General features: G+C 38.1%; 4 protein-coding genes across 4 annotated transcripts in view; 2 read left to right on the forward strand and 2 right to left on the reverse strand.

Annotated features, from left to right (window-relative positions):
* Nucleotides 1-1,796: 1,796 nt before the first annotated feature.
* On the forward strand, nucleotides 1,797-4,239 carry tmem251 (transmembrane protein 251). Its single transcript, XM_058756410.1, has 2 exons — nucleotides 1,797-1,929; nucleotides 2,375-4,239. The coding sequence occupies exon 2, from the start codon at nucleotides 2,390-2,392 to the stop codon at nucleotides 2,816-2,818; it is 429 nt and encodes a 142-aa protein (XP_058612393.1). The 5' UTR covers nucleotides 1,797-1,929; nucleotides 2,375-2,389; the 3' UTR covers nucleotides 2,819-4,239.
* A 77-nt stretch (nucleotides 4,240-4,316) lies between these two features.
* Nucleotides 4,317-5,418, reverse strand: si:dkeyp-55f12.3 (uncharacterized protein LOC568418 homolog). Its single transcript, XM_058756412.1, has 2 exons — nucleotides 5,071-5,418; nucleotides 4,317-4,752 (listed from the first exon to the last, which is right to left on the reverse strand). Exons 1-2 carry the CDS (start codon nucleotides 5,315-5,317, stop codon nucleotides 4,646-4,648), a joined length of 354 nt encoding a protein of 117 aa, XP_058612395.1. The 5' UTR covers nucleotides 5,318-5,418; the 3' UTR covers nucleotides 4,317-4,645.
* Nucleotides 5,419-5,832: 414 nt separating this feature from the next.
* On the forward strand, nucleotides 5,833-18,155 carry ubr7 (ubiquitin protein ligase E3 component n-recognin 7). Its single transcript, XM_058756409.1, has 12 exons — nucleotides 5,833-5,930; nucleotides 6,098-6,230; nucleotides 6,587-6,720; nucleotides 7,191-7,251; nucleotides 7,331-7,426; nucleotides 7,605-7,658; nucleotides 7,787-7,892; nucleotides 11,008-11,129; nucleotides 11,591-11,782; nucleotides 15,454-15,634; nucleotides 15,762-15,823; nucleotides 17,395-18,155. Exons 2-12 carry the CDS (start codon nucleotides 6,099-6,101, stop codon nucleotides 17,485-17,487), a joined length of 1,233 nt encoding a protein of 410 aa, XP_058612392.1. The 5' UTR covers nucleotides 5,833-5,930; nucleotide 6,098; the 3' UTR covers nucleotides 17,488-18,155.
* An 892-nt stretch (nucleotides 18,156-19,047) lies between these two features.
* Nucleotides 19,048-26,645, reverse strand: part of btbd7 (BTB (POZ) domain containing 7) — a 54,170-nt gene continuing 46,572 nt past the window's right edge. The window contains 3 exon segments of the mRNA XM_058755713.1: nucleotides 19,048-24,381; nucleotides 25,762-26,023; nucleotides 26,025-26,167. Of these exon segments, the coding sequence (XP_058611696.1) occupies nucleotides 23,725-24,381; nucleotides 25,762-26,023; nucleotides 26,025-26,167 (1,062 nt within the window). The 3' untranslated portion in view covers nucleotides 19,048-23,724.

The following is a 26,645-nucleotide window of genomic DNA, read 5'->3' on the forward strand; positions in this document are numbered from 1 at the left end:
TATACCTACAAGAAAACATTTTTATCCATCCCACAGTCTTGCTAGCTGTGTGTGTCCATTAACTGATCGTCTTTTTCCGTAATATTTGTAGGCTATATTATTATTAGCTATTATTATCATCATCTTTTTTATTATTAGCCTATTATTATTTTTTTATATTCGTTTTTTCTCTCATTTCGATCTCTTTACATAACGTTCTGACTAGTTTTGTAAATAAGCCTACTAAATGCTCGACATAAAGCTTTGATTATGCTGACTGGAATTTATAGCCTATTGGAAATGCAGTTTAAAGGTTGAATTTAATATATATTTCTTTTTTTTCTTCTGCGAATTAATGATTATTATAGCCTACTGCTTAGTGTTTCAAATACACAAATTGAATATAAAAATATAACCCTAACAAGTTAATATAACCTAATAACAATAATATACTAATATTAAATGAAATGTTTAATGTTAATAAAAATGTTTTATCCATCACTGATAACCCCGACACTGACAAAACTAAGTGAGCTGAAGACGGCCCCTCCCGGGCACCGTAAAATACAGTATAGGGTATTTTATAGTACAATACACAAAAGTTTATTGTAGTTTACCATAGTTAATACTACAGTATGCTGTAGCATTCATTAACAAAGTGTTGTAAATACTATAATATATACAGTACCTATAATACACTTTACTATAGTTATGGTTCAAAAACACTATAGTATTTGCTGTATAAATTACTATAGTATATTTTCATGTGGGTAATTTCAAGTAATTTTCATCTAGGTTAGCTATTTCAATTATATAAAATATTTTCAAATAAAACACTGAAGTTTTTTAATGATATAGGCTATTTGTAATATTTAAATATGTGATTTAGCCTAGAGGAAAAATGATGACAGTAGCCTACTGGCCAAGCTTTGTCGACATTGTTGCTTTGTTACTTCCCACACTGTGTTGCTTGCTACTCGGTATAAATATCAAAAACAAAATTTTGTAAATAAAAACGTGCAATAGCCTAAGTGTTAGGTACATTACTCTAAAAAAGTACGGTAATTAATTATCTTCAAAATTGTGAGTAGATTACTGAGGCTACTAATTACTCTCTCTTAAAAGTAACTTTACTTAGGCTACTACTTTCTGGCAACAGTAATATGTTACACTATTACTTTTCCTTCATACCCCACAGATGTTGTAGGCCAAAGTGTACACACACACACACACACACACACACACACACACACAAAATGAAATGGTAGCAACAATATATTTCTGCCTCATCATTTGGATCACAGTCAAAAGTTAATACAAACACTCAGCCTGGACAAACTCAGTGGTGATTGATAGTAACTTTTAAGTGTTGTATTAACCTCATTAATTGTCATGTGTATTGTGTAGCTTGAAATTAATTGTAGCCACAATTTCTCTTTTTCTCAAATATGACTATACTCATGATGGATTTTATGACAGGAAATTGTATAAGTTCATAAGAAAATGTTTAATTTTCTCAAAAGATTTTTAAATATAGTAATACAATTAGTATCAGGATCAGAGGGGTGGGCAGCCAATGCCAGAGTAAAGTAATGCCACAACTTCCATAATACCACAACTAACACATTGGTTTGGATCATCTTTTCTTTTCAACCCCTCCGTAGTGAATTTGTGCTTGGTCAAACTGTTAGTGTTACAGCACACCCGTGTACACGTATTATGTATGTGTACATATGTATATGAATGTGACACGGTGATGCTCTGGGGGGCAGTAGAGTACTTTGAGAGGTTAATAATAAAGTCGGCGAAGATTCACGGGGAAACTTCCCGGATGTTGCTATTCCAGGAAGTGAGTCCTGTGACAACAATCCTGTGACAGCGTTGTGTGTTTTGACTTGAGAAACATATTGCCCTGAAAACCGCGCAAAATGGATTGATCGTGTGATCACAGTAAGTAACACTCATGTGTAATCATGTGTTTAGTGGATATGATGGGGGCGTGTCGTTATATAATAACACAACAGAACTAGTCGACAGCTTTGAGAAATCTCCAGATGGTGAGGTTTCTTGTGTTTGAAGGATTTCCTCTTTGTTTATATTTGAAGCTAGAGTTTTATAATTAGTTAAAAAAATTGTTTCGTACAACCTGAAGGAAGTTCATGTTTTGAAAATTAAATATTTTAGTGTTATATTTTTAGTGAATATAATTAAATATTATATAAGTATTTAATAACAATAATGGTATTTTTCCAGTTCTGACTGATAGTTCAAGCTGAGTTGATGTGATTTTTATTTCCTGAATATTCAGTAGTGATCACACCATTGATCACATGATTTCACAACCATGTGTTTGGTTTCTTGTCATCGTGTGCATTTGCTGTCTTTGTTTCTCCAGAGAAGAGCATGGAGAATGATGAATTTCCGCCAGCGGATGGGGTGGATAGGTGTAGGACTGTACTTGTTGGCCAGTGTCGCTGCAGTGTATTATATATTTGAGATCAGCCAAACATACAACCGACTTGCACTGGCACAAGTAGAAAAGGCGGCTGGAGCGCAGACAAAATGGTCGGGAGATGCTTCTTCCTCTTCCCCATCTTCAACCTCATGGATCGTGACTCTGAAAACAAGACTTCTCCTCCTGCCCTTCTGGGTGTGGGCCACCATTTTCCTCATTCCCTACCTCCAGGTGTTTCTCTTTCTTTACTCCTGCACAAGGGCAGACCCCAAGACTGTAGGATACTGTATTCTGCCCATCTGCCTTGCTGTTCTCTGCAACCGTCACCAAACCTTCGCCAAGGCCTCCAATCAGATCAGCAGACTGCAGCTGATTGACACTTGAAGTGATTGTTAAAGATGAGGAGAAGGTGCCAGACAGTTTGATGTCTTAGGGGTTGGGCAATACAAAAGTGCATTCATAAATAAGATTATTTTTTAAGACTTGGTCCTTTTTTTTTTTTGGTGTAGGAATTAAAAGGGGAATGTGTTTAGGATTCATTTCTTTGTAATGTTTTTTTTTTTTTCAGTCACTTACAGTTCCACACCAGTTTTTATTGCTTATTTTAAGCAAAAAAACAAACAAACACTGGACACTGGTGATGTTTCGTACTCTTTCAAGCTGAATGGCAAAATTGGTCCACATTTTAATTCAAGTAGATTTATAACGGGATCCAGAAGTATTTTCCATGTTGGCTCAGTCTTATGGTACTTTTTTTTTTTTTTTAGAAGCTTTGTCTTTATTTAACTGAAAAAACTTTTATAATTGAAATTAAATTTGATAAATGAAATTTAAGTAGCGTAAATGGAGGCAATTAAGCCATTGTCCAAGATGCGAAGAATGTTGATGGGGCTGCGTGTTGAACTGTGTACTGCTTGAATTACACTTCTAATGGTGCATAGATTTAATATAAATCAAGATCAATAAAGATTTGTCAGTGTGGACAGCTGTAATTGTTTCCGTACTATGAGGCCAATGGATTTGTAGTGTCACTTTAATGCTCCAGGCGTTTGTTCTCAACTCCAGTGGACATTTTATTAGTGGAAAATAAGAAAACCGCTGACAGCGGTGCCACATATGTATTTTCCATTTGTTTATAATGGTGTTTAACTTTTTATTTGTTTTGAATATAAAATGCACTCGAGGCAGGAACAAAGAAAGGAGTTCTAATAAGGAAAGATTTGTATTAAAAATACACTTTATCAAATATGTATTTCTTGTCAGCTCTAGACATGGCAAGAATATTATCTGTGTTTATTTGACAAATACTATTTTTCATGTATCATAGTGATAATCAAGTGTCCTCAGAGAAAAGACATCTGTGTTTCAGAAAACAAATTGTTCATATTCATGTCTGTGTGGAATAGTTGTGAACTCAATCTCATGTCTTATTGTTGAGGGATATCGGCATCGTTTTACAGTGTGGGTAATCTTATCTTGCATAAGAAATGCAAAGGTTATTTAGACTTGTTGGGTGTGGTAGGTTGTAATGAGTCTGGCACAAAACATTGGGTCTCAAACTTCTCAACTTCAACCTGTGCCACAGACCCAAGTGTTTTGATTTTTAAAATCATGTCTTTGTCAACAGTGTCTTTCATTCATTTGTTGAAATGTTCAAAATGGCAAATCATTTTTGTCTAAAAGGGCTTGACTGTGAATTTATAATAATGTTTGATGGGTATTTGTTAATAACTTTCCATTGCAATCTTAATACACTGTGGTTTGAAACAACTCTGTCAAAAATCAATAAAAAAATGTAATGTGCAGTCTGTGTTCTTTTGTAACTGTGACATCTATTTCTCAATCAGAAACGCAGACATTTTATTGGACAGTTTGAATCCAGTTTATTGCACAGTGGTTTATTATCACCTGTTAGCTGAAGAAACCACAGTACTGATAACCAGTCAATTTGTAACGTTTTACAAGAGGAAAAATGTATTGATAAAACAATTGTCCTTTCACACTGTTATACCTATACCTTCTTATAGAGGAACCTGAAGTTCTGAAGAAAAGTAACTTAGAAATACATAAAAATGGGAACAAATTAAGGCAAAATCTCAACATAGTCATGAAATTGTGGCTGACAAAGGTTTTTCCGAGGAGGGGGGTACTAATGTAACAACACATATTTATGTAATAAAGGCCATAACAAAACAATAACAGTTCTGAAGATCATGACCGCAAGGTTTTTCTCCGCTTGTTTGGAGGCTCTGAGTTTGACTTTTTGGTGGCCATTTCTGTGGAATTATCCTCTTTGTCACTGTCCTCTTCCTCTTCACCTATAAACATGGGTTTCACAAATAGAAAGAAGTTACAAAATGAGATAATAATTATGACAAAATATAATGACGTTGACTTAATTATAATAAGAATACTGAATTAATAAGTATTCTAAAGTAAGTAAATAAATAAAAGTTGGGACGACAGAAGGCAGTGTATCAGTAAAGTTAAGGAGCTCGCTGTCATATGAAGGGAGACTTTTAGCCACCTTCGTAGTCTTTATTGTATGTATTTTTATTGATTGATTGATTAATTTAATTTAATTTGAAGTCTGCTGGTTTTCAATAAACAACCCAGCCTTTATTTTAGCAGCTTACCATCTACATCCGCTGTGCTGTTTCCCGCTGAGCCCCTTTCTTGCTCAACAAGAGCCGTCAAAACTTCAGATATATCAGCATTTAATTTCTTGATGCCAGTTATCATTGATTTCAAATTGCCATCTGCTTGTACCGTAAACTGGCTTGTCTGTCCATCTCGGTACTTCAGCTCTCCCTTCAGCTCGCACGCTGCCATATTGCAGATACACACTGTAAATCGGTTGCCAGATCTCACAAAAAAAAACATGCAAAATGGACTGCCTAAATGAAATGAAAAAAAGAAAGAAAGAAAAAAAGGAGTATCTAAAAAAATTATTTATAAAATAGAATGGAATAGATTGCATTACAGGATAAATTACAACATCCCTCAAAATGTTGTTATCAGTACAAAAATAGCTAAAATATTTCAAATATAGAACTGCTCATCAAATAACTGTAACAGGCAGCAAATTAACAATATTAACAATGAACAAAATGTAATAACCATGTAAAAATGTGACAACTGAAGTATTTCTAAATATATATCAAACAAACAAACAAAAAAAATAGTACGAGCAAGTGACACACTATTTATAAGCAGGATAATAAATGGACATGGCAACACTGATCTACCCTTTGAACTCTGACCTATCAAGTTAGATTTGCGAAAATTCCTTTTTTTCTTTCTTCTGTTTATGCGGAATCATTGAGTTAATGTGGGTGTGATGTATAATACACATTAGTCAGAAAAAAGAGCCCTAAAAATAATAAATTCTATTTACAACTCCCGCAACTCTCCCGCCAAAACATCTTGTATTTGCATAAACCGGAAGCAGCATTGGTTTTGTTATTGTCACAGTTAATCCCAAGAATTTGTTCGGGTAATGTCAAATTGCATAACACTTTCCTGCATCTTTCTATTAGTTCTGTTACAGAGGACCCATTGTCTCCAGTAAAACGTGATCTCGCTGATAGTTCAGTTAGTTCGTGTCTCGTTTCGTGCCCTGGAACAGGAACTAGACACATTTTTTGCGCTCATCTCTTCAAGGATGGCGGCAAATGATGGAGCGGAGGAGGCTACTGTATCTCTGGTGGACGTCTTAGAGGAGGATGAAGAACTGGAGAACGAAGCCTCCGCTGTTCTTGGAGGGAGTGATTCAGAGAAATGCTCATATCCAGAGGTTTGGCGTCTTTATGTAAACGCAGACTTTTCATGTAATCCATTTTTAGCAAGCGGATCATACCTTGACACAGCCTATTTCATCTTGGTGTTCAACATAATTCTTGCAAAATGTTTGGAGGATTGATTTGGGTTTAGCACAAAACATTATTAATAATGCGTCGATGCTGCGTCTATTTGTTGAAAATAAACCTTATTGCAATAACAGCTAATAGCAAGATGCCTTAAACAGTAGGTGTCCGCAAATGCTCTGTATTATTTACATTAATATTCTCAAATGAAAACAAGTTATATGTTCTGAAAACAAGGTGATTTGTTTTTTATTTATTTTTAATTTTTAATTTTTTTTCCTGACAGGGATATGTGAAGCGTCAGGCTCTGTATGCCTGCAACACCTGCACACCAAAGGGAGGAGAGCCAGCTGGCATCTGTCTGGCATGCTCCTACAAGTGCCATGAAGGCCATGACCTTTTTGAGCTATATACCAAGAGGTGAATATTTACACAGTCCATCTAAGATAACCACTGAAGCTGTGATACTATGTTAGAAGGTACATTTGCTGCTGCTGTAACCCATTTAAGCAGAGCCTGATTGGATCTGACATTTATTGTTTGATGGTTTGCTGAAGGGGTTCCATGTGCATTTTGCAAACTATTTTGCCTAATATGTATTAATATATTTTTGACAGTATGACGAGGGATTATTTAGCTGTTTTTCCTTTATGTATTTGAAGTAGCTGCATCATAGGCAATGAGAGTGAATACCTGAGTGAGAACCGTCACATAAAAATAATTTTAATGTGAAGATATTTCCACATGGAGATCTGGAGGCAGTAAAACTATAGGCATCAGTGTTTTTAAATAGTTTGGATTGAATTACACACAGATCCTACTTTAAATTGTGCTGAGGCATTGTGATATGTTACGAGTAAGCTGCACTTAAAACCTTATTGATAATACAGGAACTTTCGATGTGATTGTGGAAACGACAAGTTTGGGGAAATGGAGTGCAAGCTGTTTGCGGTGAGATACGCTTTGCTGTTAGTTTGAGTCTTTCCATTTTAATTAGATTTTTCTAATCTGATGGATTTCTGTTGAGCAGGATAAAGAGAAAGTGAATTCAGGGAACAAATACAGCCATAATTTTTTTGGCTTGTATTGCACATGTGACAGACCCTACCCAGATCCAGAGGACGAGGTAATGTGCGGTTTAGTTTGAGATGCATTCTATAATGTTGTGTTATTCTGTTATTGTATGTTGTATTGCAAATAAACTTTAGTTATGAATCCCTATTCAGATTTGTATTGTGTTTGGATGTTTTATTATATTACATACAGTAGATTACATGCATATATGAACCAAGTTCTTTCTTCAGGTTCCAGATGAGATGATCCAGTGTATCGTGTGTGAGGACTGGTTCCATGGTCGGGTTAGTATCAAATCAGATTGCAGTCAGGCAGGACTTGAACATGGTTTAGTGTTCTTTGTGTGTGTAGATGAGGAGCATAATGCATTCAAGTTGAAATGTTTGAGAACATCTCTGTGTGTTTCTCTCAGCATTTAGGCTGCGTAGTGCCAGACTGTGTTGAGCTGCAAGAGATGATCTGCGAGTCATGCATGAATAAAACACCTTTCCTTTGGAACTATGCTGCACATATTGCAGGTAAATATAAATACATATATACAGTGGGTACGGAAAGTATTCAGACCCCCTTAAATTTTTCACTCTTTGTTATATTGCAGCCATTTGCTAAAATCATTTGTTCTTTTTTTTTTTCCTCAATGTACACACAGCACCCCATATTGACCGAAAAACACAGAATTGTTGACATTTTTGCAGATTTATTAAAAAAGAAAAACTGAAATATCACATGGTCCTAAGTATTCAGACCCTTTGCTCAGTATTTAGTAGAAGCACCCTTTTGATCTAATACAGCCATGAGTCTTTTTGGGAAAGATGCAACAAGTTTTTCACACCTGGATTTGGGGATCCTCTGCCATTCCTCCTTGCAGATCCTCTCCAGTTCTGTCAGGTTGGATGGTAAACGTTGGTGGACAGCCATTTTTAGGTCTCTCCAGAGATGCTCAATTGGGTTTAAGTCAGGGCTCTGGCTGGGCCATTCAAGAACAGTCACAGAGTTGTTGTGAAGCCACTCCTTCGTTATTTTAGCTGTGTGCTTAGGGTCATTGTCTTGTTGGAAGGTAAACCTTCGGCCCAGTCTGAGGTCCTGAGCACTCTGGGGAAGGTTTTCGTCCAGGATATCCCTGTACTTGGCCGCATTCATCTTTCCATCCTGTCATTCATCTTTACATTCATCATCGTCCTTTCCCTGCAGCTGAAAAACACCCCCACAGCATGATGCTGCCACCACCATGCTTCACTGTTGGGACTGTACTGGACAGGTGATGAGCAGTGCCTGGTTTTCTCCACACATACCGCTTAGAATTAAGGCCAAAAGTTCTATCTTGGTCTCATCAGACCAGAGAATCTTATTCAGGTGTTTTTAGCAAACCCATGCAGGCTTTCATGTGTCTTGCACTGAGGAGAGGCTTCCGTCGGGCCACTCTGCCATAAAGCCCCGACTGGTGGAGGGTTGCAGTGATGGTTGACTTTCTACAACTTTCTCCCATCTCCCGACTGCATCTCTGGAGCTCAGCCACAGTGATCTTTGGGTTCTTCTTTACCTCTCTCACCAAGGCTCTTCTCCCCCGATAGTTCAGTTTGGCCGGACGGCCAGCTCTAGGAAGGGTTCTGGTCGTCCCAAACGTCTTCCATTTAAGGATTATGGAGGCCACTGTGCTCTTAGGAACCTTAAGTGCAGCAGAAATTTTTTTGTAACCTTGGCCAGATCTGTGCCTTGCCACAATTCAGTCTCTGAGCTCTTCAGGCAGTTCCTTTGACCTCATGATTCTCATTTGCTCTGACATGCACCGTGAGCTGTAGCTTACTTGGTGTGTAGCCGACAAACTAGTGGCGACGAAAGCAGACTGCGGGGTCGGCTCACGTCGGCAGCGTCTGGGTCCAAAGTTGCCTTGACACACCAAGCCGACGCTTGCCACCCGATGGCCAAGTAGCACGTCCGTTCTGTGCCTTTCTCGCACACTGGTTCGCCAGCTGAACAGCCAAACAGAATGATCAGATGGCCCGACTGCCCGACGAGCTCCGACGCCGATTCAACATGTCGAATCGGCCGAAAAAAAAGCCGACGAGGACCAACTTCAGCCGACGGCGCAGAACACACTGAGAAAACTTAGTCGGCCGACGAACAAAAACTGCCCGACGGCCAACTGTCGGCTTGGTGTGTACCGGGCTTTGTATATACAGGTTTGTGGCTTTCCTAATCAAGTCCAATCAGTATAATCAAACACAGCTGGACTCAAATGAAGGTGTAAAACCATCTCAAGGATGATCAGGAGAAATGGACAGCACCCGAGTTAAATATATGAGTGTCACAGCAAAGGGTCTGAATACTTAGGACCATGTGATATTTCAGTTTTTCTTTTTTAATAAATCTGCAAAAGTGTCAACAATTCTGTGTTTTTCTGTCAATATGGGCTGTGTGTACATTAATGAGGAAAAAAAATGAACTTAAATGATTTTAGCAAATGGCTGCAATATAACAAAGAGTGAAAAATTTAAGGGGGTCTGAATACTTTCCGTACCCACTGTGTGTGTGTGTGTGTGTGTGTGTGTGTGTGTGTGTGTGTGTGTGTGTGTGTGTGTGTGTGTAAAGGGGCGGACTTAACAATTTGGGGGCCCTAAGCAAATTTTTATGCTTAACCCCTATTTTGCTCGCTCGCTCTAGTTTTTAGTTTATTTATCCCTTCACAACCAGTTATTAGTCAACTTGCTGCTGTTCTAAAGCCAAATTAGGCTATCTTTTTTTTTTTTTTTTTTTTTTTTCGGATCACAAAAGGAAGACATTATCAAAAAATAAATAAAGAAAGAAAAGAAAAATGCGTGCACTTGTCCATTTAATAAATTGTAAAAATTTTCAACCTTTTTACAAACATAAAATTCCCATGCAACTCATTCCATATTCCAAGTGTTTATAACCCTTATTTTGCTTATCTCGCTCTAGTTTATAGTTTATTTGTACCGTCACAACCAGTAATTTGTCAACCTGATGCTGTTCTAAAGCCAAATTTGGCTACCTTATTTTTTGAGATTACAAATGAAGACATTATCAAAAAAAACAACAACAACAAAACTTGTCCATTTAATAAATTGTAAACCTTTCCAATCTTTTTACAAACATAAAATTATCCCAGGCAACTCATTATATATTCCAAGTGTTCTGAAGGCATACTGTAGGCTTTGCCGAGAAACAAATCGAAAATGAAACCTATTATTAAGAGAAAAATCTCCAGTCATTGCATTCGTGCATTTATACGAGAACGCGGCACTTCGCGCCGGTGCGCCTAGGAGAACGTTTGTGAACGGCTACATTGCTCAACGCTGCAAATATGTTTCGCCAATATCAGATGGGGCCCTCTGATTCCCCGGGGCCCTAAGCGGCCGCTTACCTCGCTTACTGGTTAAGTCCGCCCCTGTGTGTGTGTGTGTATAATATATATATATATATATATATATATATATATATATATATATTTTTTTTTTGCATTTACAGATAATTTAGTATGAAAATGAGTGCAAAGTTCTTTAAAAATAGAGAGAAATTAATGTATCAGTCAGGGCCCATTAAACAGTAAAGACATTTACAGTGTTTACAACATTTACACATTTGTGAAGATTTATTCTGTCTTGTTTGCATCAGTGCCACCCATAACGAAAGTAAGTCCATGCAAAGGAGAGGAGGATGTGAAGGTGGAGGCAGAAAATGATGAAGAGGAGAAGAAAATTAAAAATGAGAACCCGAAGAGCCCTGTTGATGAGAAGGTACTTACTGTTTGCTGTAATGTTTCTGTTTTCTTGTCTCTAAATAAGAGGATGAAACATGACATGGCATTTTTAATTCGGTTCATTCCTGTTCAGTCCATTTTATTGTGGACAGCCAAACTTAAATCTCCTGCTTGGATAAGTGTTTTAAGACACTAGATGCACTAAGCTGTTTCAGACAGAGATTTACCTTTGTCTCACCACAAGGTGGCAGTAGTTCTGTTAGATGATGCATGTCTGAAAGACTTTTCATTTGGGAATTGGTTCATCTCATATGCGTCATCTGTCTCAATTAAGCTGTAATTTGAAGGAATCGAGCTAAACTGAATTTGCACCACATTGTTTTGTTGCTGTTAGCAAGAATGCCAACTCAGCTGTATGAATGAGAAATTATTTTAACAATCTACACAGGAAGAGAGGAATCAGTGATCAAGATTTGGTGACCTTCTCTCTGCTGTCAGGTGCAGGTCAACGGGACATCCACCTGTAAGCGGAAACACCAGGAAGAAGCTGAAGGCTCCTCAGAGGAGGGTTCATGCTCAGGTTGCAGGCTGAGAGAGATGAAGGCCTCAGGGAGGAGCCAGACTTTGCAGGGCGCCGTGTTCTGGCCGTCTGCCTGGCGCACAAAACTCTGCACCTGCACCGACTGCAAGGTACAGCGCAAACACACTTTACAGAGGAGATTTACTAAATAATACTGCTTTTACCCTTGTTTAAAGGATGAGTTCACTTCCAGAATAAAAATGTCCTCACCCCCATGTCATCCAAGATGTCCATGTCTTTCTTCAGTCAAAAACAAATGAAGGTTTTTGAGGAAAACATTCCAGGATTTTTCTCCATATAGTGGACTTCAATGGGAGCCAACGGGTTGAAGGTCCAAACTACAGTTTCAATGCAGCTTCAAAGGGCTCTACATGACCCCAATATCTAGCGAAACGATCAGTCATTTTCAAAAAAAAAAAACAAGTATATATATTTATACTTTTTAACCACAAATGCTCATCTTGCACCTCACACATTAGTCATGTTGAAAAAGTCACATGTGACGTAGGCGGACGTACCAACTGAGTGTTTACAAAACGAACGTGCAAAGAAAGTCAAACGGCCTACAAAAACGGTAAAACAACGTCGGACAATTTTGACGTTAGAGGAGAAAATAGGTCTCCTTAACTAATAATTGCATACATTATTCTTATTTATACGCACATTCGAACGTTTCACGAAAACTTTCCGCCTAATTCACAACACGTGCATATGCACATGAATTTGATCTTAAGCTCGTCCTAATGTCGTCCTAAGTATTCTAAATGAGTCGCCGCGTGCACAAGGTTTGTGATGGTGTTAGTCATTCTCATCAAATATACTCCACACAACTCCACGTGACGCGCTGTCTTCAGACACGCTCTCGCCAGATCTTTGAGCAATGCCAAGTGCGCAGTCCTTCAAAATCAGTTCATACACAACAAAACACCTTTTATACAGACCCAGTTTACAGAGCTTCCATTAACTGGCTGTACATGTGCTATTATTCAGAGAAACCTTGCAGCTCAAGCTATAGTCTAATGCAGCTTCTTTTTTTTTTTTTTTTACTCTTTTACAGTACTGTATACGATGAAATTATTTTAAGATGAAATATACATTTTATCGTAATTATATATATTTAAATACAGCAGTGTGTTTAAAAAAGCGAGTAAAGCTCAAAATCCTTATAATAACCTTTACTTCAATACACACAAATGTATTGGGAACATTGCACATTCTATTCTAAATCAAAACATGAAGAAAAATGTTGTAAACTTTTTACTTTACAGAAAGTGAAGAAAAAGGAATATTAGGTTGTTCAAAAAAAAAATAGCTGTATCTGCATTTTTCTTTACAGAGTCAAACATTTACTGCATAAACTGAAAACTGCTTGAAGATTTAGCTTTCTTGTGAATGACTGAACTAACATTTAGTTGTATAGCCATGGTTTCTGAGAACTGCTTCACATCTGTGTTGCATGGAGTCTGGCACCTGTGAACAGGTATTCCAGCCCAGGACGATTGCACTACATACCACAATTCCTCTGCATTTCTTGGTTTTGCCTCAGAAACAGCGTTTTTGATGTCACCCCACAAGTTCTCTATTGGATTAAGGTCTGGAGATGGGGCTGGCCACTCAATAACATTAATCTTGTTGGTCTGGAGCCAAGATGCTGCTCGCTTACTGGTGTGTTTGGGGTCGTTGTCTTGTCGAAACACCCATTTCAAGGTCATTTCCTCTTCGGCATAAGGCAACATAACCTCTTTAAGTATTTTAATGTACTCGAACTGATCCATGATACCTGGAATGCGATAAATAGGCCCAACACGTAGAATGAGAAACATGCCCATATCATGATGCTTGCGCCACCAAGCTTCACAGTGTACTGTGGCTTGAATTCAGTGTTTGGGGGTCGTCTGACAAACTGTCTGCTAGTGCTGTGTTCGATACATCGATTCAACGATGTATTGTCACAGAGATTTGACGATAGATGTATCGATACAGCTGGCCCTGAAACATGAAACACATGCCATTACCTATATTGTACTGTGGTACAGTTATGGAGGCCCTTCATAATGCAGGGGTCAACTGCCTGACCTGCCTATAGTTAGCAATGGCCCTAGAGAATGCAGTGTTTAATAAACGGCTGTTTTACTAAATTCTTCTGAGGTGAAATTCAATGCAGCCCTGTATCGTGACTTTGCTGGTGATGCACAGCCCTACTGTCTGCGGCCCCTAGACCCAAAAAGAACAATCTTGCTTCATCAGTCCACAAAATATTGCGCCATTTCTCTTTAGGCCAGTCAATGTGTTCTTTGGTAAGGGGTTCAATGGGTTCATTTTTTCAACAATGGGACTTTACATAGGCATCTTCTAATTGTTACAGTACTCACAGGTAACTTTAGACTTTCTTTGATCACCCTGGAGCTGATCATTGGCTGAGTCTTTGCCATTTTGGCTATTCTTCGATCCATTCGAATGGTAGTTTTCCGTTTTCTTCCACATCTTTCTGGTTTTGGTTGCCATTTTAAAGCATTTGATATCATTTTAGCTGAGCAGCCTATCATTTTCTGCCCTCTCTAATCAACTTTTTAATCAAAGTACGATATTCTTTTGAATAATGTCTGGAATGACCCATTTTACTCAGATTTTCAGAGAGAAATGCACAGTACAACATTTGCTGCCTTCGTCCATAAATAAGGGCCACTTGTTCGACACCAGTTTTTTCACTGAAAGATTTACCTCTCTAATTGAACTCCACACTGCTATTATTTTGAACACGCCCTTTTCAATTAATGATTCAATTACACAGAATCAACAACATGCATGTCATGACTGTTGGGTCTGTTGGTTTTCTGTTACTCTACCACACCTACTTGTAAAATATTTGCCATGTAGAAATATAATTTCTACCAAAAACAGTGATTGATCTGGTTAGTGATGTTGGACTGCTATTATTTTGAACACATGTGTGTTAGATATAGATTATATATTTTTTTTATATATTATATACTTTAAACCACTTTATCATATATGTTGTTTAATGTTTGTGGTGTCTGTAAAATGTGAAAGATGTGAGAACTCACAACACTGCAAACCTAGTCTATCTATGGGTACAAATAAAGTGATCCTGAACCTGAACCTGAACCCATATAAGATTAACCGGCCAGAATGTGATATTTTTTTTTCTTTTTTTTTTTTTTCTTGCGTACATGTGCTTTCAGTTGTTACTATTTTTTTTCTTTCTTAAATTTAGAATACATTTTAGGATGAACATTTTCATGAATTATGATTTGTTCGTGAAAATGTTCGTACGTAGGTTCCACGCACAGATTTGTGCGCCTTTTTGAACTGGAGTACACAGACGAAGAACTAACCACACGTAACCTTTCCAACGTGATTATGTAATGCGTGAAGTCGCGCATGCACATCACAGGCAGTGCTAGACTAGCATTTGTGGTTAAAGTTTGTGGTTAAAATGTTTTTTTTTTTTTGTAATGACCGATCTTTTCACTAGACCCTTTTTCTTTGGCTGGGATTGTGTAGAGCCCTTTTGAAGCTGCATTGAAACTGCAATTTGAACCGTTTGAAGTCCACTATATGGAGAAAAATATTGGAATGTTTTCCTCCAAAAAAAAACTTTAATTTCTTTTCAACTGAAGAAAGAAAGACATGAACATCTTGGAAGACGTGGGGGTGAGTAAACTAATCCTTTAACAGAGTGATTCTGTATCATTCAAACACGATAAACATGAAAAAAACAACGTTGTTTCTGGTCTCATGTTTTGCTTTCTTTGCTTAGGTCCTCTATACAGATGCAGGAGTGTCTTTCCTTATGGATGAGATGGACACTGTCCTGGCGTATGAGAACAAGGGCAAGTCTACAATGCAGGCTGAACAAGCAGGAAGAGCTGAGGGTCGTGACCCCTTGATGTCAGCCCTAAACAACTTAAATCGGGTTCAGCAGCTGGAGATTATCCATGGTTAGTAGAGATAAGTGGTACTAACATCCTTATCTGTGTGAAAGCAAAACTAATTAGTTTTCTGATTGACATAAGATTTCAAATGTAACTGCTCAACTGTGATGTTGACATTGAACTTCTCCTCCAGAATATAATGACATGAAGACAGAACTGAAGGACTATCTGCAGCGATTTGCAGCAGAAGGAAAGGTAGGTTTTCGTGTGTGTGTGTGTCAGGGATGTAATTTTTCTGTATGAATATGGATTTCTGTATTTTTCGACGTCTGAGGGACAACCCATATGATTCGCATAGATCCAATATTTTACTTTTTTTATTTTTTGTTGGGTGTTCCTGCATGATTATTGAAATCGCGCAAATGGCGAAATAAACTGGACTGATTGGTCCTGAGAGCGCTGCACGAGCTCGCGGCGCTATCTGCACGACAGTTCAAAGCATTCAAATGATTCAAAGCACCAAACGCGAGTAGAATCAGCGCTGAAACGTGTTACTCGACCCGGTGACTTTTTATGAATGGCGATGAGAATTTGAGATTGCTAGTGCTGTCACAAATTCGCAACGGTTGTGATTATTTAAATATATATATATTAGTGGTGGCCATAGATTAATTAAGTCTGCTGTTACAGTAAGTTACTGTTTTTACTTTCGATTCACTGTTAGTGCTAGCTGCGCTGCGCTTGGTTTGAGCCACTTTAATTTGCATTTGGGAACGCAACATTCGTCATTAGAAACGTTTATAAATCTGTTGTTGTTTATAAAGAATAGTTTCAGTGCCACATAATCCTTCAGAAATCATTCTAATATGCTGATTTGCTGCTCAAGAAACATTTCTCATTATTATCAATGTTAAAAACAGTTTTGCTGCTTAATATTTTTGTGGAAACGATACCACTCAAACATTTCTGTAAGATTTAAAAAAGAGAGAGAAATTAATAATTTTATTCATCATGCATGAAAGTGATAAAAAGTGAGTGGTCTACTTAATAAATGCATCAACATTTTATGAATATATTTGATAAATGCAAATAAATGCTGTTAATTAAACTTTATATTTATCAAAAAGTCCTGAAAAGTGTATCACCATTTCCACACAAAATATGAAGCAGCAAAATTATTTTCAACATTGATAATAATCAGAAATGTTTCTTGAGTCAAATAAATTGTAATAATTTCTAAAAGATCATGTGACACTGAAAACTGGAGTAATGATGAAGAAAATTCTGCTTTGCATCACCGGGATAACATTACATTTTATAATATATTAAAATTGAAAAAAGATTTTTTTAATTTGTAATATTTCACAATATTGCGCCTTTTTTTTTTTTTTTTAACTTTATTTTGATCAAATAAATTCAGCCTCGATGAGCCTTATTTCCAGCCATATTTCAAAATCATTAATAATTGTAATGTTTCCAAACTTTTGGCAGGTACTTTAATAATAATAAAAAAATTATATATATATATATATATACTTTACTATAATATATTATAGTACTTAATCATGATAATATAAAATTATTATAATTAAATTACAGGACAATAGTATGTATTATTTCAATATAAGATATATCTTTATGTGCTAAAATATATATTTTTAATAATAAGTGCTGGCTTGTGGGCGTAGTCAGATTTTCCTTCTTTTTTGTCTCTAGCCGATCACATACCTGCTGTTTTTTTTTTTTTTCCTTTTTAATGTGATTTAGTTGAATGTAAGCTTGTAGTGTCTAGTGTTCATTTTCTTCTCCTCTCCTTCCTTGTTTAGGTGGTGACACCTGAAGACATCCGTCACTTCTTCGAACAGCAGCAAAGCCGTAAGAGACGAAGAGCCAATGCAGGCCAGTACTACTGCAGTTAAACCGCCCTTCACCCTGCCACTTCAAGCATACCAGCTACATCCAATCCTTCACGGTTTTTCCCCCCAATCTGTTAATTTCAAGGCCACCCCTGGTTTTGTAAAATAAATATGCAGTTCAAATTCAGGCCCTCATAACCTTGTATGATTTTGACCTTGTATAGTGATGACAGGTTCTGTGTTTCCAAAGATGTAGCTGTAATTCTTTTCTTATAATCCTGCCATTTCAAATCAATATGTCGATTGGCTCTCAGATGCATTATGGAAAGATAAACAATGGATTTATGGAAAAGCACTTCTATAATGTCATATAAATAGGAATTGCAGTCAATCCTCAGGAGCTCTCTCTTTTAAGCAATTTAAAATGGTACCAGTATTTACAGAACGCTATTAGGGAAGTCAGAATCACATGGCTGCAGTCAGTATTCATTCTGTTCTGATGAGACAGCAAATATTCACATTCATTTTTGTCAGGGTAAATAGATCTACAACCTATTGGAAAAATCTGTTTAGATAAACCTACGCAAGCGCTTTTTCAGGTTGTTCAGTTACAATTGTGAATTGTCTAGTAATGCTTTATTCATTTTATCTTGTTTTAACCTGTTTTGTTTGTAGATTCTGTTACTTTTTAATGTCCTATCTTTGAGAAATAAACATGGTAATACATTTGGGCCCTGCTATGTATGTCTCAGTTTATCAAGAACACTCTGTTGGGAGAAATTGTTTGTTTATATTTCATTAGCTCATAACCTCATAAAGTTCTGTTAATAACTGATGAAGCTTTGCACACCATTGCAGTGGGCAAAAAACTAACCAAGGCTACTAGACTTAAACTTTATTCTTTAAAACATAGTATATGATTTCAGTCCCAATTTAAGGGTATGTTTAGGTATGTCATGAAACCTGCAGCTAGTAATTTACATAACCAGGACCAAACAATATCCATAAGGGCTTTCCTCCATCCATACATCTATACCTTAAATAGTTTAATAAAACGACTTTTAAGCCTACAGATTTGTGTGATTTTGCATATGCATCGTTTCAGTTGGTTTTAAATTCAATTGTAGATTTCAGTGGGAACCAAATCATGATTTCTGCATGACAGTGCTTCTATGCAAATTGTGTGGTTAGTGAGACCTGCTGTGTTTCCCCCTCACATTTCCCTCTAATGGCAACGTGTTACTCACTGCTCATCTGGCAGCTTGAATGAATGAAATCAAACAAACAACAAAACACACACACACACACGACCATTATAACTCAAAACTATTTATTTCCAAGACATTAGTCACCTAATTGCAGAGTAAAGTTCATAACTACACCGGCCAAAGAAAAGAATAGAAAAATAGACACTTTCCACAACTCCACAAAAGAATGCTTTTTTTTTTTGTATGTGCACGTGTATATATACAAATATATGCACACGCACACAGTCTCAAATAGATATTCGCATGTTTTATATATATTTATAAAAAACTTTACATTTTACATACAACAAAACACCATATTTCTGAGGCCTGTGATCAAAGGTACCAAAAATTTTGAAAAATATCTTTTGAAGAAAAAAAAAAAAAAAAAATTAAACATTATGCACACTAAGCGTTGGCTACAGTATTACAAAGAGACGGTTTAACAGAGGTTTGTAGAAAGGGCTTGCATAAGACAAAAGGGGTGTGGAGGAAGCCCAGCCTCAGGCAGGGAAGGCACTAAATCGTCTCCGTAAGAGAGATAGCACAAGAGAGAACCTGGAGATCTCGACTTAAAGTCTGCAAAAACAACTTCCCTTGCCCCTCACACATCCAAAACACAAACCTTCAGTTCATTTCAGCCTTGCGGCACTTTGGAGATGAATAACGCGATGCCATGCAAATACACTAAACGGATTAGGAATGAATGTTTAAGACAAATGACTCAGCTGTGAATCTAGAACTAGTTTCAGTCAAAATAAATCAATAGAGCCAACAGAGGGCGCTATTCCACAACAAACGTTACACCATCAAAAATTTAGTGCAATGGGTACCTTCATCTGTTCTAGCTTTTACTCCTCGGTATAAGTATAGTAGCCAAATTCATTCCCACCCAAAACGAACCCATTATTCTTAAGCAATGAAAAATTAATGTCAAACTACGTGCCAGTTGAGTTCTACAGGACAGACTAAACGATTCAAGCTCCTCACTGGGAGCTCAAATGCATTTCCAATTCATTCCCTAACGGTCTCTCAGGCAAGCAACCCACAAAACCCAAATGACCACAAATGGCATTTGTGATAGAAATGTATTAATTATGAGGTCAGTGTGCATCTCAAATACAAAATAATATCTTCAAACTGTGCATCGACTTTTGCAGCAATCAAAATGATCTGATCTGTGTTTTATAACATGAAATAAATGACTTAGCAGTTGAAAATGGCCTGAGTATAGCATAGGCGAAGGCGATCTAAGGAGTTTTCCTAACCTCCCCCTTAAATTTAAGGCATGGCTGGGTCTATATGGGACTAGATCGCTGGGATCGGCATTGACGTCAAGAAATAATGTTCTCCGCTGGCAGGAAAACCTCTGAGTAGCAGCAGTAGGCCTAAATATCCATCTGTCGATTTTGGGTCATGGTTACGCAGCCAGTGCGATTCGCTAGAATGACATGACAGACCTCAGATCTCCTCTTGGCTGCCTCGAAGGGAAGTGCTGATGCCAATTACTCAATGCTTGGAGTTACAGGTAACAGGAAAATCAGAACTAACATGCAACTGTTACATAAAAACAGAAGGAAAAAAAAAAAACACATACCGAGAGATCTTCGCTCGACAGATGACCCAATTCAAAATGGCATTGGTACAGAAGGATGGACCGACAGCTCAAAAATACTGAGTTACAAAGTCGCAACACTGAGAATTTAAACGACTGCGCTTTTGACAAGAGCTTCCGACACAAAAGAAGAACGTGTGAGCTGGTGGTAAAACAAGTTGCGTGACAGGTGCATTGATTCGTCGTTGTCATGCTGACATGAAACCTGGAGGATCTGCAAGGTAAAATGAAGTTTGAGTGAAACGCCTGCCCTGTGAAACAAAATATCTTTTTATTCTGAATAAATGTGGTTTGTAAATGGCTTCACTCGTCCTCTTTTTGCTGCGGAATGAGGTCAGGGAAGGTAGGCTTAAGTAGGCTGCGATGCATTGCATTTTGAAAGAACCACAGACACTGAAAGCTCAATCTCATGATGTATTATCAGGTTTGTTAAACGCCAATGGAAAGGCTGAACCATTTGTAACAGGGACTGAAGATCTTCATGTATCTGATAAGCCTGACGTGAAGAGAACCGCAGAGCTACGTCCTTGAAATTCAGAGGAGACAAACAGCGTCCTACCAATCTCAGTCCGATTCAGATGACTTCAACTCTCTGAGACGATCACTTGCACCCCAGCCAGGGTCTACGTTGGATCTATTTTTGGATCTGACCCTCTGAAGCGTCGCAGGATGGCAAACTGGAGCTCTCCCACTCAGGGTTCATGACTCTTTCAGGCTTGACTCAGAGGTGGGCTGTAGTAGGAGTCCAGGAGGACCTGTTCGTTGCACTGCAACTGCATCAGGCAGCTAACAATTCTGAAGAACAACCAAGGGTAGATGAAGAATAACAACACCTGTGATAACTGTAGATTGAGTTAATTGTCATCCAAGATGGCACTGTCCTCAGATATATCTTAACTTTGTTGTTAAGTTCTAATAAAACAGCAAGTGTAAAGAAAAGAAAGAGAGGATCCTCACAAAAATGTGAGAAAGTGGTGAAAATCTGATTTCCTGCTGTTGGTTCTGGTCCCCCAATGACAAATGTTCAAGGTGAAGATCAAGAGGTCTGCATAAGTTGAAAAGAATATAAAGATGGAAAATCGAATTGACTGAAATATGTTGAGAGAAGAGAGTAGAGGTAGAGAGTCTCTCTGGCACAGAAGACCTTATGCGATTTAAGATGGAGAACTGCGTTTCCCAAGGTAAGGTCTTAAGGCCGTAACTACAGATAGAGCAGTACTAACCCCACATCAACTCTTAAGACCATCTCTGTAAGTCAAAGAGCCTGGGGAGAGATCGATAAAAATCAATCGATGATAAATGTTCCTTCGATGGTCACAGTCACCAAAGAGTCTTGAGTAACAAACATGAATCTCAACCCAATGGTTTCAGTTCAACTTGCTAGGAGGCAAAGAAACCTGGTAGATAAAATAAAATGCTTCCGAGATTCACCATGCAACACAAACATCCTCCCAAACTCATCTTTGGTTTAACTGTGGGTTCTTAACAGTCAAAAAAATAAAAAATAAAATAAAATCTGATCGACCATCCAACTGAAACTCGAGCCTTTAACCAGCATATAAATTGTCTGAGCACTTTTATCTGACAAAATGAAATAACATTCTTAGTATTTCTCACAACGTTGTGCTTTCAACCAATAAAACGCTTCTTGTGCTCCAAAGAAAGAAGCACTTGAAGTGAAGAATGTGGGATGAATACAGTTGAGGATCGTTCGGATATTCAACAGAGGTCCCATCCGGTCTAATACAACATGAGATTCTTATATAATAATATTTGAGAGCATGTGAGAAGAATACAGTACCATCGTCGCTTGTGGGGAAAGGCTATTGTTGATTACGTTAAGGGGATAGTTTCCCCAAAATGCTAATTCCTTCATTCACTAACCCGGTTGTTGTTTCAAATCTGTAGGATATATTTTCTTTCTGCAGAACACAAAAGATATTTTGAAGAATGTTCTTTGAAGAAAGGTTTTTTGGTCCACACAGTGAAAGTCAAAGGGGTCAAATGTTGATATTGTTGGACCTCACAGACTTTGTATGGACAAAAACAGTTCTTCAAAATATCTTCTGTGTTCCACAGAGAGAAAAAAAGTTACACAGGTTTGGAACGACATGACGTTGAGTAAATGAGGACACAATTTGCATTTTTGAGTGAACTAGCCTGCATATTTACTGCGTCAGTATTATATCTGAGAAAGGTTCTTATTGTAAGGAGAAGAAAGCAAAATGATTATTTAAAATGAAAAAGCTGCACTATTGCACAGTTATTTAAGAATACAGGTATTTCGGATGCTAAAAAACAAGCTTAAAATAAGTCACTTCATCTATAGGTAGGGTGTGCAGCAGTGTGTATGATAGAGTGTTGTGTAACAAATCAAAAGTAAATACTCATGTCTAAATCCATGACACTTCAAGAATTCTCTTTTTTGCAAAGTCCTGTTCATGACATCATAATTGTTGGTCATTTGCTGACAGAACTAGCACAGAAAAGCTAATGAACTGCTGCCGTCCTACTGAACCAGAGGACCGAGGATGTGGTGTGAGGTTGGTTTGGTTGAGCGTCCTGTACAGTTCTGGAGAACGTGGCTGATAATGATCAACCCATATTTGCCATCTCTCAGGAATGCCACCAACTGCAGCCTTGGAATGAGAATCTGAATGCAAAAGAGGATGCCAAATTTTTGTTGGAGAGAACAGATAGTTTTTAAAGTTAAATATACTGGAATGAATCTGCAGATCTGAGTTGTGAAACATGCTAAAACAAAGCCCCATTCACATTTAATGGTGCATCTGTGCCATTGTTATGCCTGATAAGTTGCCTCACAGGAGACAGGGGATTTCATTTGTTTTCCCTTTTATGTTCCATCTCGGCTCTTAAATTGCACAGGCTAATGTAAAAGCCGGCGTATGCGGCAGATTACATGAGCTATTACTGCCACTCTGCCCTCAAAAGAAGAAGGAGCCGTTTGTCAAGGACTAGACAAAGTAATGAGTTTGCAACTTATTGCCTTCATATTTTTTCAATTTACTCCTAAGAAACTAAATCTGTGCATATAGATGAATGTATATTTTTCCAGTCATCATAGTCTGTTCAGGAAAATAAAAGTAAAAGAAATATACTGTGATACTTGTACATTAATATCCTGTACATAAATCTAAGGATCTCTCAGATTAAAATATTTCACATTTTTGACCTCTTTTCAGGGTGCACATAACCAAACCAAGCTCTCCTCACTGGGTTTCGAACCTATCCAGAGCAGTTTACACGACATCTCCCTTTAGCCTTCAGAAAAGCAGCCACTCGCGCAGCTTATGGGCGTTCATCACTTCAAGATACTGTCAGCCCTCAAAAGAACACAAAGTGCAGGACTGCTGGTGCCTCACCTATTAGCTTACACTTAGCATTTAAATCAGTCCTCAGTCTTTTTTTAATCAGGGGTCAGAGAGCAGATTTCCTGTAGGGGTATTCGGGTTTGCTGGGCGACCTGCGGTCTCGGGCACCCAAGCCTCCCTCGTCCCCAGACCCAACGTTCGCCCCTAAGCCCAGCCCCATTCCTTCTGGAGCAGGCCGGCGGCCCGTGGGCCATTCCTCATACTGTTCTGTGGAGGGGCCAAGCCCACAGGTGAGGTCTGTCTCGTTTATGGGCCATGACCTCTGCATGGCTTGTGCAACGCCCCCTTGCGAGACGATTGCCAAGTCTAGTCTCTGTGGAGGCTGTTCCAGCACATCCAGACGGAGGGATTCTGAAGCCTCGGAGTAGGACGGAGGTGGTGCTCCACCACCTGCCTGACGGCCGTGGATATAGAGGTCCGGTCCGCTGTAGGGAGGCACGTGACGGCCTGGGAACTCGTAGAGATCTGGGAAGTCAGGCTGTGGGCCCTCAGGCTTGGGTTCAGCTGCGTGCCGCTTGCGGGAGGAGTGCGGGTGACGACTGGAGTAGCTGTGGGACATGGGAGGAGCTGTAGAAAGGTGAGGGTGGGCTTCGTGACTCTCCACCTCCATGGAGACCTCCGGAAGGCGCCGCTCCTTCAGGCTCATTGCTGAAACACCCATGGCGATGTCTGGCATGAACTCGTTGATAACAGGCTCCATGTTCTGCAAGAATAAATTAGAGAATGTACATTAGCACAGCTCAAAATGGAAACCTATTTTTCATACTGTATATTATAATGCTGTAATGCCTAAATTCACTGGAACTTATTTACACAAAATATCCTAGAATAGCCTCTCAAGTACAGTTCATAACCAAATCCTACACAAATCTACACATTTTGTATAAAAAAAAACAAAAAAACATTTACACAAAATAAATTAAAAAGATAGTAATACTAACAAGAAAAATAATAAGAAGAAAATAATAATAAGGGGGCTAGATGATTAATAGAAATGAAATCGAAAACAAAATTCAGAACTTCTACCTGACGTAATTTTCCCATGTTGCTCATTTTGTTTTTTTAATCCCATTAATATTTCCCCTTAAAAACATACTACCGCATTGACCATTGGGCTTGTGTTTTTTGTAGCGTCTCGCACAAGTGGCGCGTTAAAAGAATTTAAACTTTTACACACAGCGCCACTCATCAATGTCAATTCCAAAACAGTGGACCAATGGACCCTTTTCACAAAACTGATGACGCGTTTCAATGGTAATCAGCATCGTAAATCCTCAAAAGTTTTTTTTATATTTGGATTTTTTAAAAACTTTTTATATATGTACATTTATAACACTATAATATGTACATTTATATGTACATCTTATATCACTTTTGCATCAAATTACAAAAAACGCTAATGCGAGGGTGTTTCTAATGCAGCGTCTATGGGAGGGACTACCGTGTCTATCGTGGAGTTTTTCTTTTGCTATTTGAGCAAATGGGAATGCAAAAATATTTTTGTGGTACTCTCCCATTCACTGCTCTCGAAGTTAACCCAACTATGATGACTTCTGCTGCTGAGAAACCCAGAAATGTGAAAAAGGTCTATCAGAAGACCCTGGAGGTGGTTTTTACAGTAGAAGGTTGGCATGGCAACTTTTGTATTTGACGGCAACTTAGTGGAGTAGGTATATTGCGCTGTGCTTTTTTTATTTTCTACCTTTGACATGCCAATATTAATTTATTTTGTTTGCCAAAAATATGATATAATAATATATATTATATAATATAACCATAAATTGTTTTTCCTTAAATTATTTCAAAATAACAAAAGATAAGAGATGCACTCTTTCATTAGAAACCCCCCCCCCTTTAATAGTTGAGTATATTTACAGTAGAAACATTTAATGAACTATAAGTCCAAAAAAAAAAAATAATAATAATAATAATAATAATTATATTTATATATTATATATATATATAAAATAAAATGATCATTCATTAATTGTAATGAAGGTAAAATGTTCAATTGACTGAGATCTTGATTTTAGGTCATATCGCCCAGCCCTAATAATAAGAATAATATATTGGTATTAATCACCATTTGCTTGTCAGGATGAAGATTTCTCCCCCCCTGTGCATTAGTGCAGTCTGGGGGCAGGGGCTTGGCTCCTGGTGGGTAGACTGGGCTGCCCATCTTGGAAGAGGGCTGCCTGTGAAGGAGTGCATGATTGCAGGGGTAGGAGAAAGATCTGGAGGGAGGCTGGGTGGGGACCCGAGGTCTCCAGCCCGTTTTATACTGCTGCTGGCTATGGCCCGGGGTGGTCGGGGGATGATAGGGTGGAGGAGGTGGGGGCAGAGGGGTGGAAGCCCACCAGAGCCTCCAGGTCAGTGAACATGCTCTCCACAGCTGGTGTACTGTTGACCCGGCAGCGACCTGACTGGCGCAAGGCCAGGACGGGACTCTCATCTCCAAAGCGCTCCTCGGGAAAGAATTTGTGCGGATTCTGAAACACAGCACATGTAACTGTGAGGGCAATGTTTGTGCTAGACATGCTTCAAAAATGAGACTTAATTGACTGTCTGGTATGCTGAACAGGTTTTGACTCCTTCCAAGCCATCCAGCGTAGGGTCACTGGGCACTTAATTGTGAGAATAACAAGATATCAAGGCAATTCAAGAGCTCAGGGAACTTCTAAACCAAGAGCATAGTAACTGGAGAAATTTGCTAGTCAAAACAACATGGAGTGATGCAGAAGTACATGAATGCAGTTGTTCCCATCCAAAATGTGTCAGATTGCAAGTACACATTGCATTCTCAGTAAACTATAGTTAACATTATTGTGAAAGGTCTTTTCATTTTTTTTCTATTTGCATGTTAATTGACAAGTTGGTTTTGACATGCAATAATTGTAATAGAAATGTGTATTTTCCTGTCATCACAAGAATCAATTAAAATGTTAAATTATATTAATATTAGGGGTG

The sequence above is a fragment of the Onychostoma macrolepis genome, chromosome 20 (genome assembly GCF_012432095.1).
Source record: "Onychostoma macrolepis isolate SWU-2019 chromosome 20, ASM1243209v1, whole genome shotgun sequence".
In the NCBI taxonomy this organism is placed as follows: domain Eukaryota; kingdom Metazoa; phylum Chordata; class Actinopteri; order Cypriniformes; family Cyprinidae; genus Onychostoma; species Onychostoma macrolepis.

Coding starts and splice junctions, on each gene's coding strand:
- tmem251 (XM_058756410.1), top strand. CDS start 2,390: ATGATGAATTTCCGCCAGCGGATGGGGTGGATAGGTGTAGGACTGTAC.
- si:dkeyp-55f12.3 (XM_058756412.1), bottom strand. CDS start 5,317: ATGTTTTTTTTTGTGAGATCTGGCAACCGATTTACAGTGTGTATCTGC. Junction 4,753..5,070: donor CAGCACAGCGGATGTAGATG/GTAAGCTGCTAA, acceptor CCATGTTTATAG/GTGAAGAGGAAGAGGACAGT.
- ubr7 (XM_058756409.1), top strand. CDS start 6,099: ATGGCGGCAAATGATGGAGCGGAGGAGGCTACTGTATCTCTGGTGGAC. Junction 6,231..6,586: donor AGAAATGCTCATATCCAGAG/GTTTGGCGTCTT, acceptor TTTTCCTGACAG/GGATATGTGAAGCGTCAGGC. Junction 11,783..15,453: donor GCACCTGCACCGACTGCAAG/GTACAGCGCAAA, acceptor TTCTTTGCTTAG/GTCCTCTATACAGATGCAGG.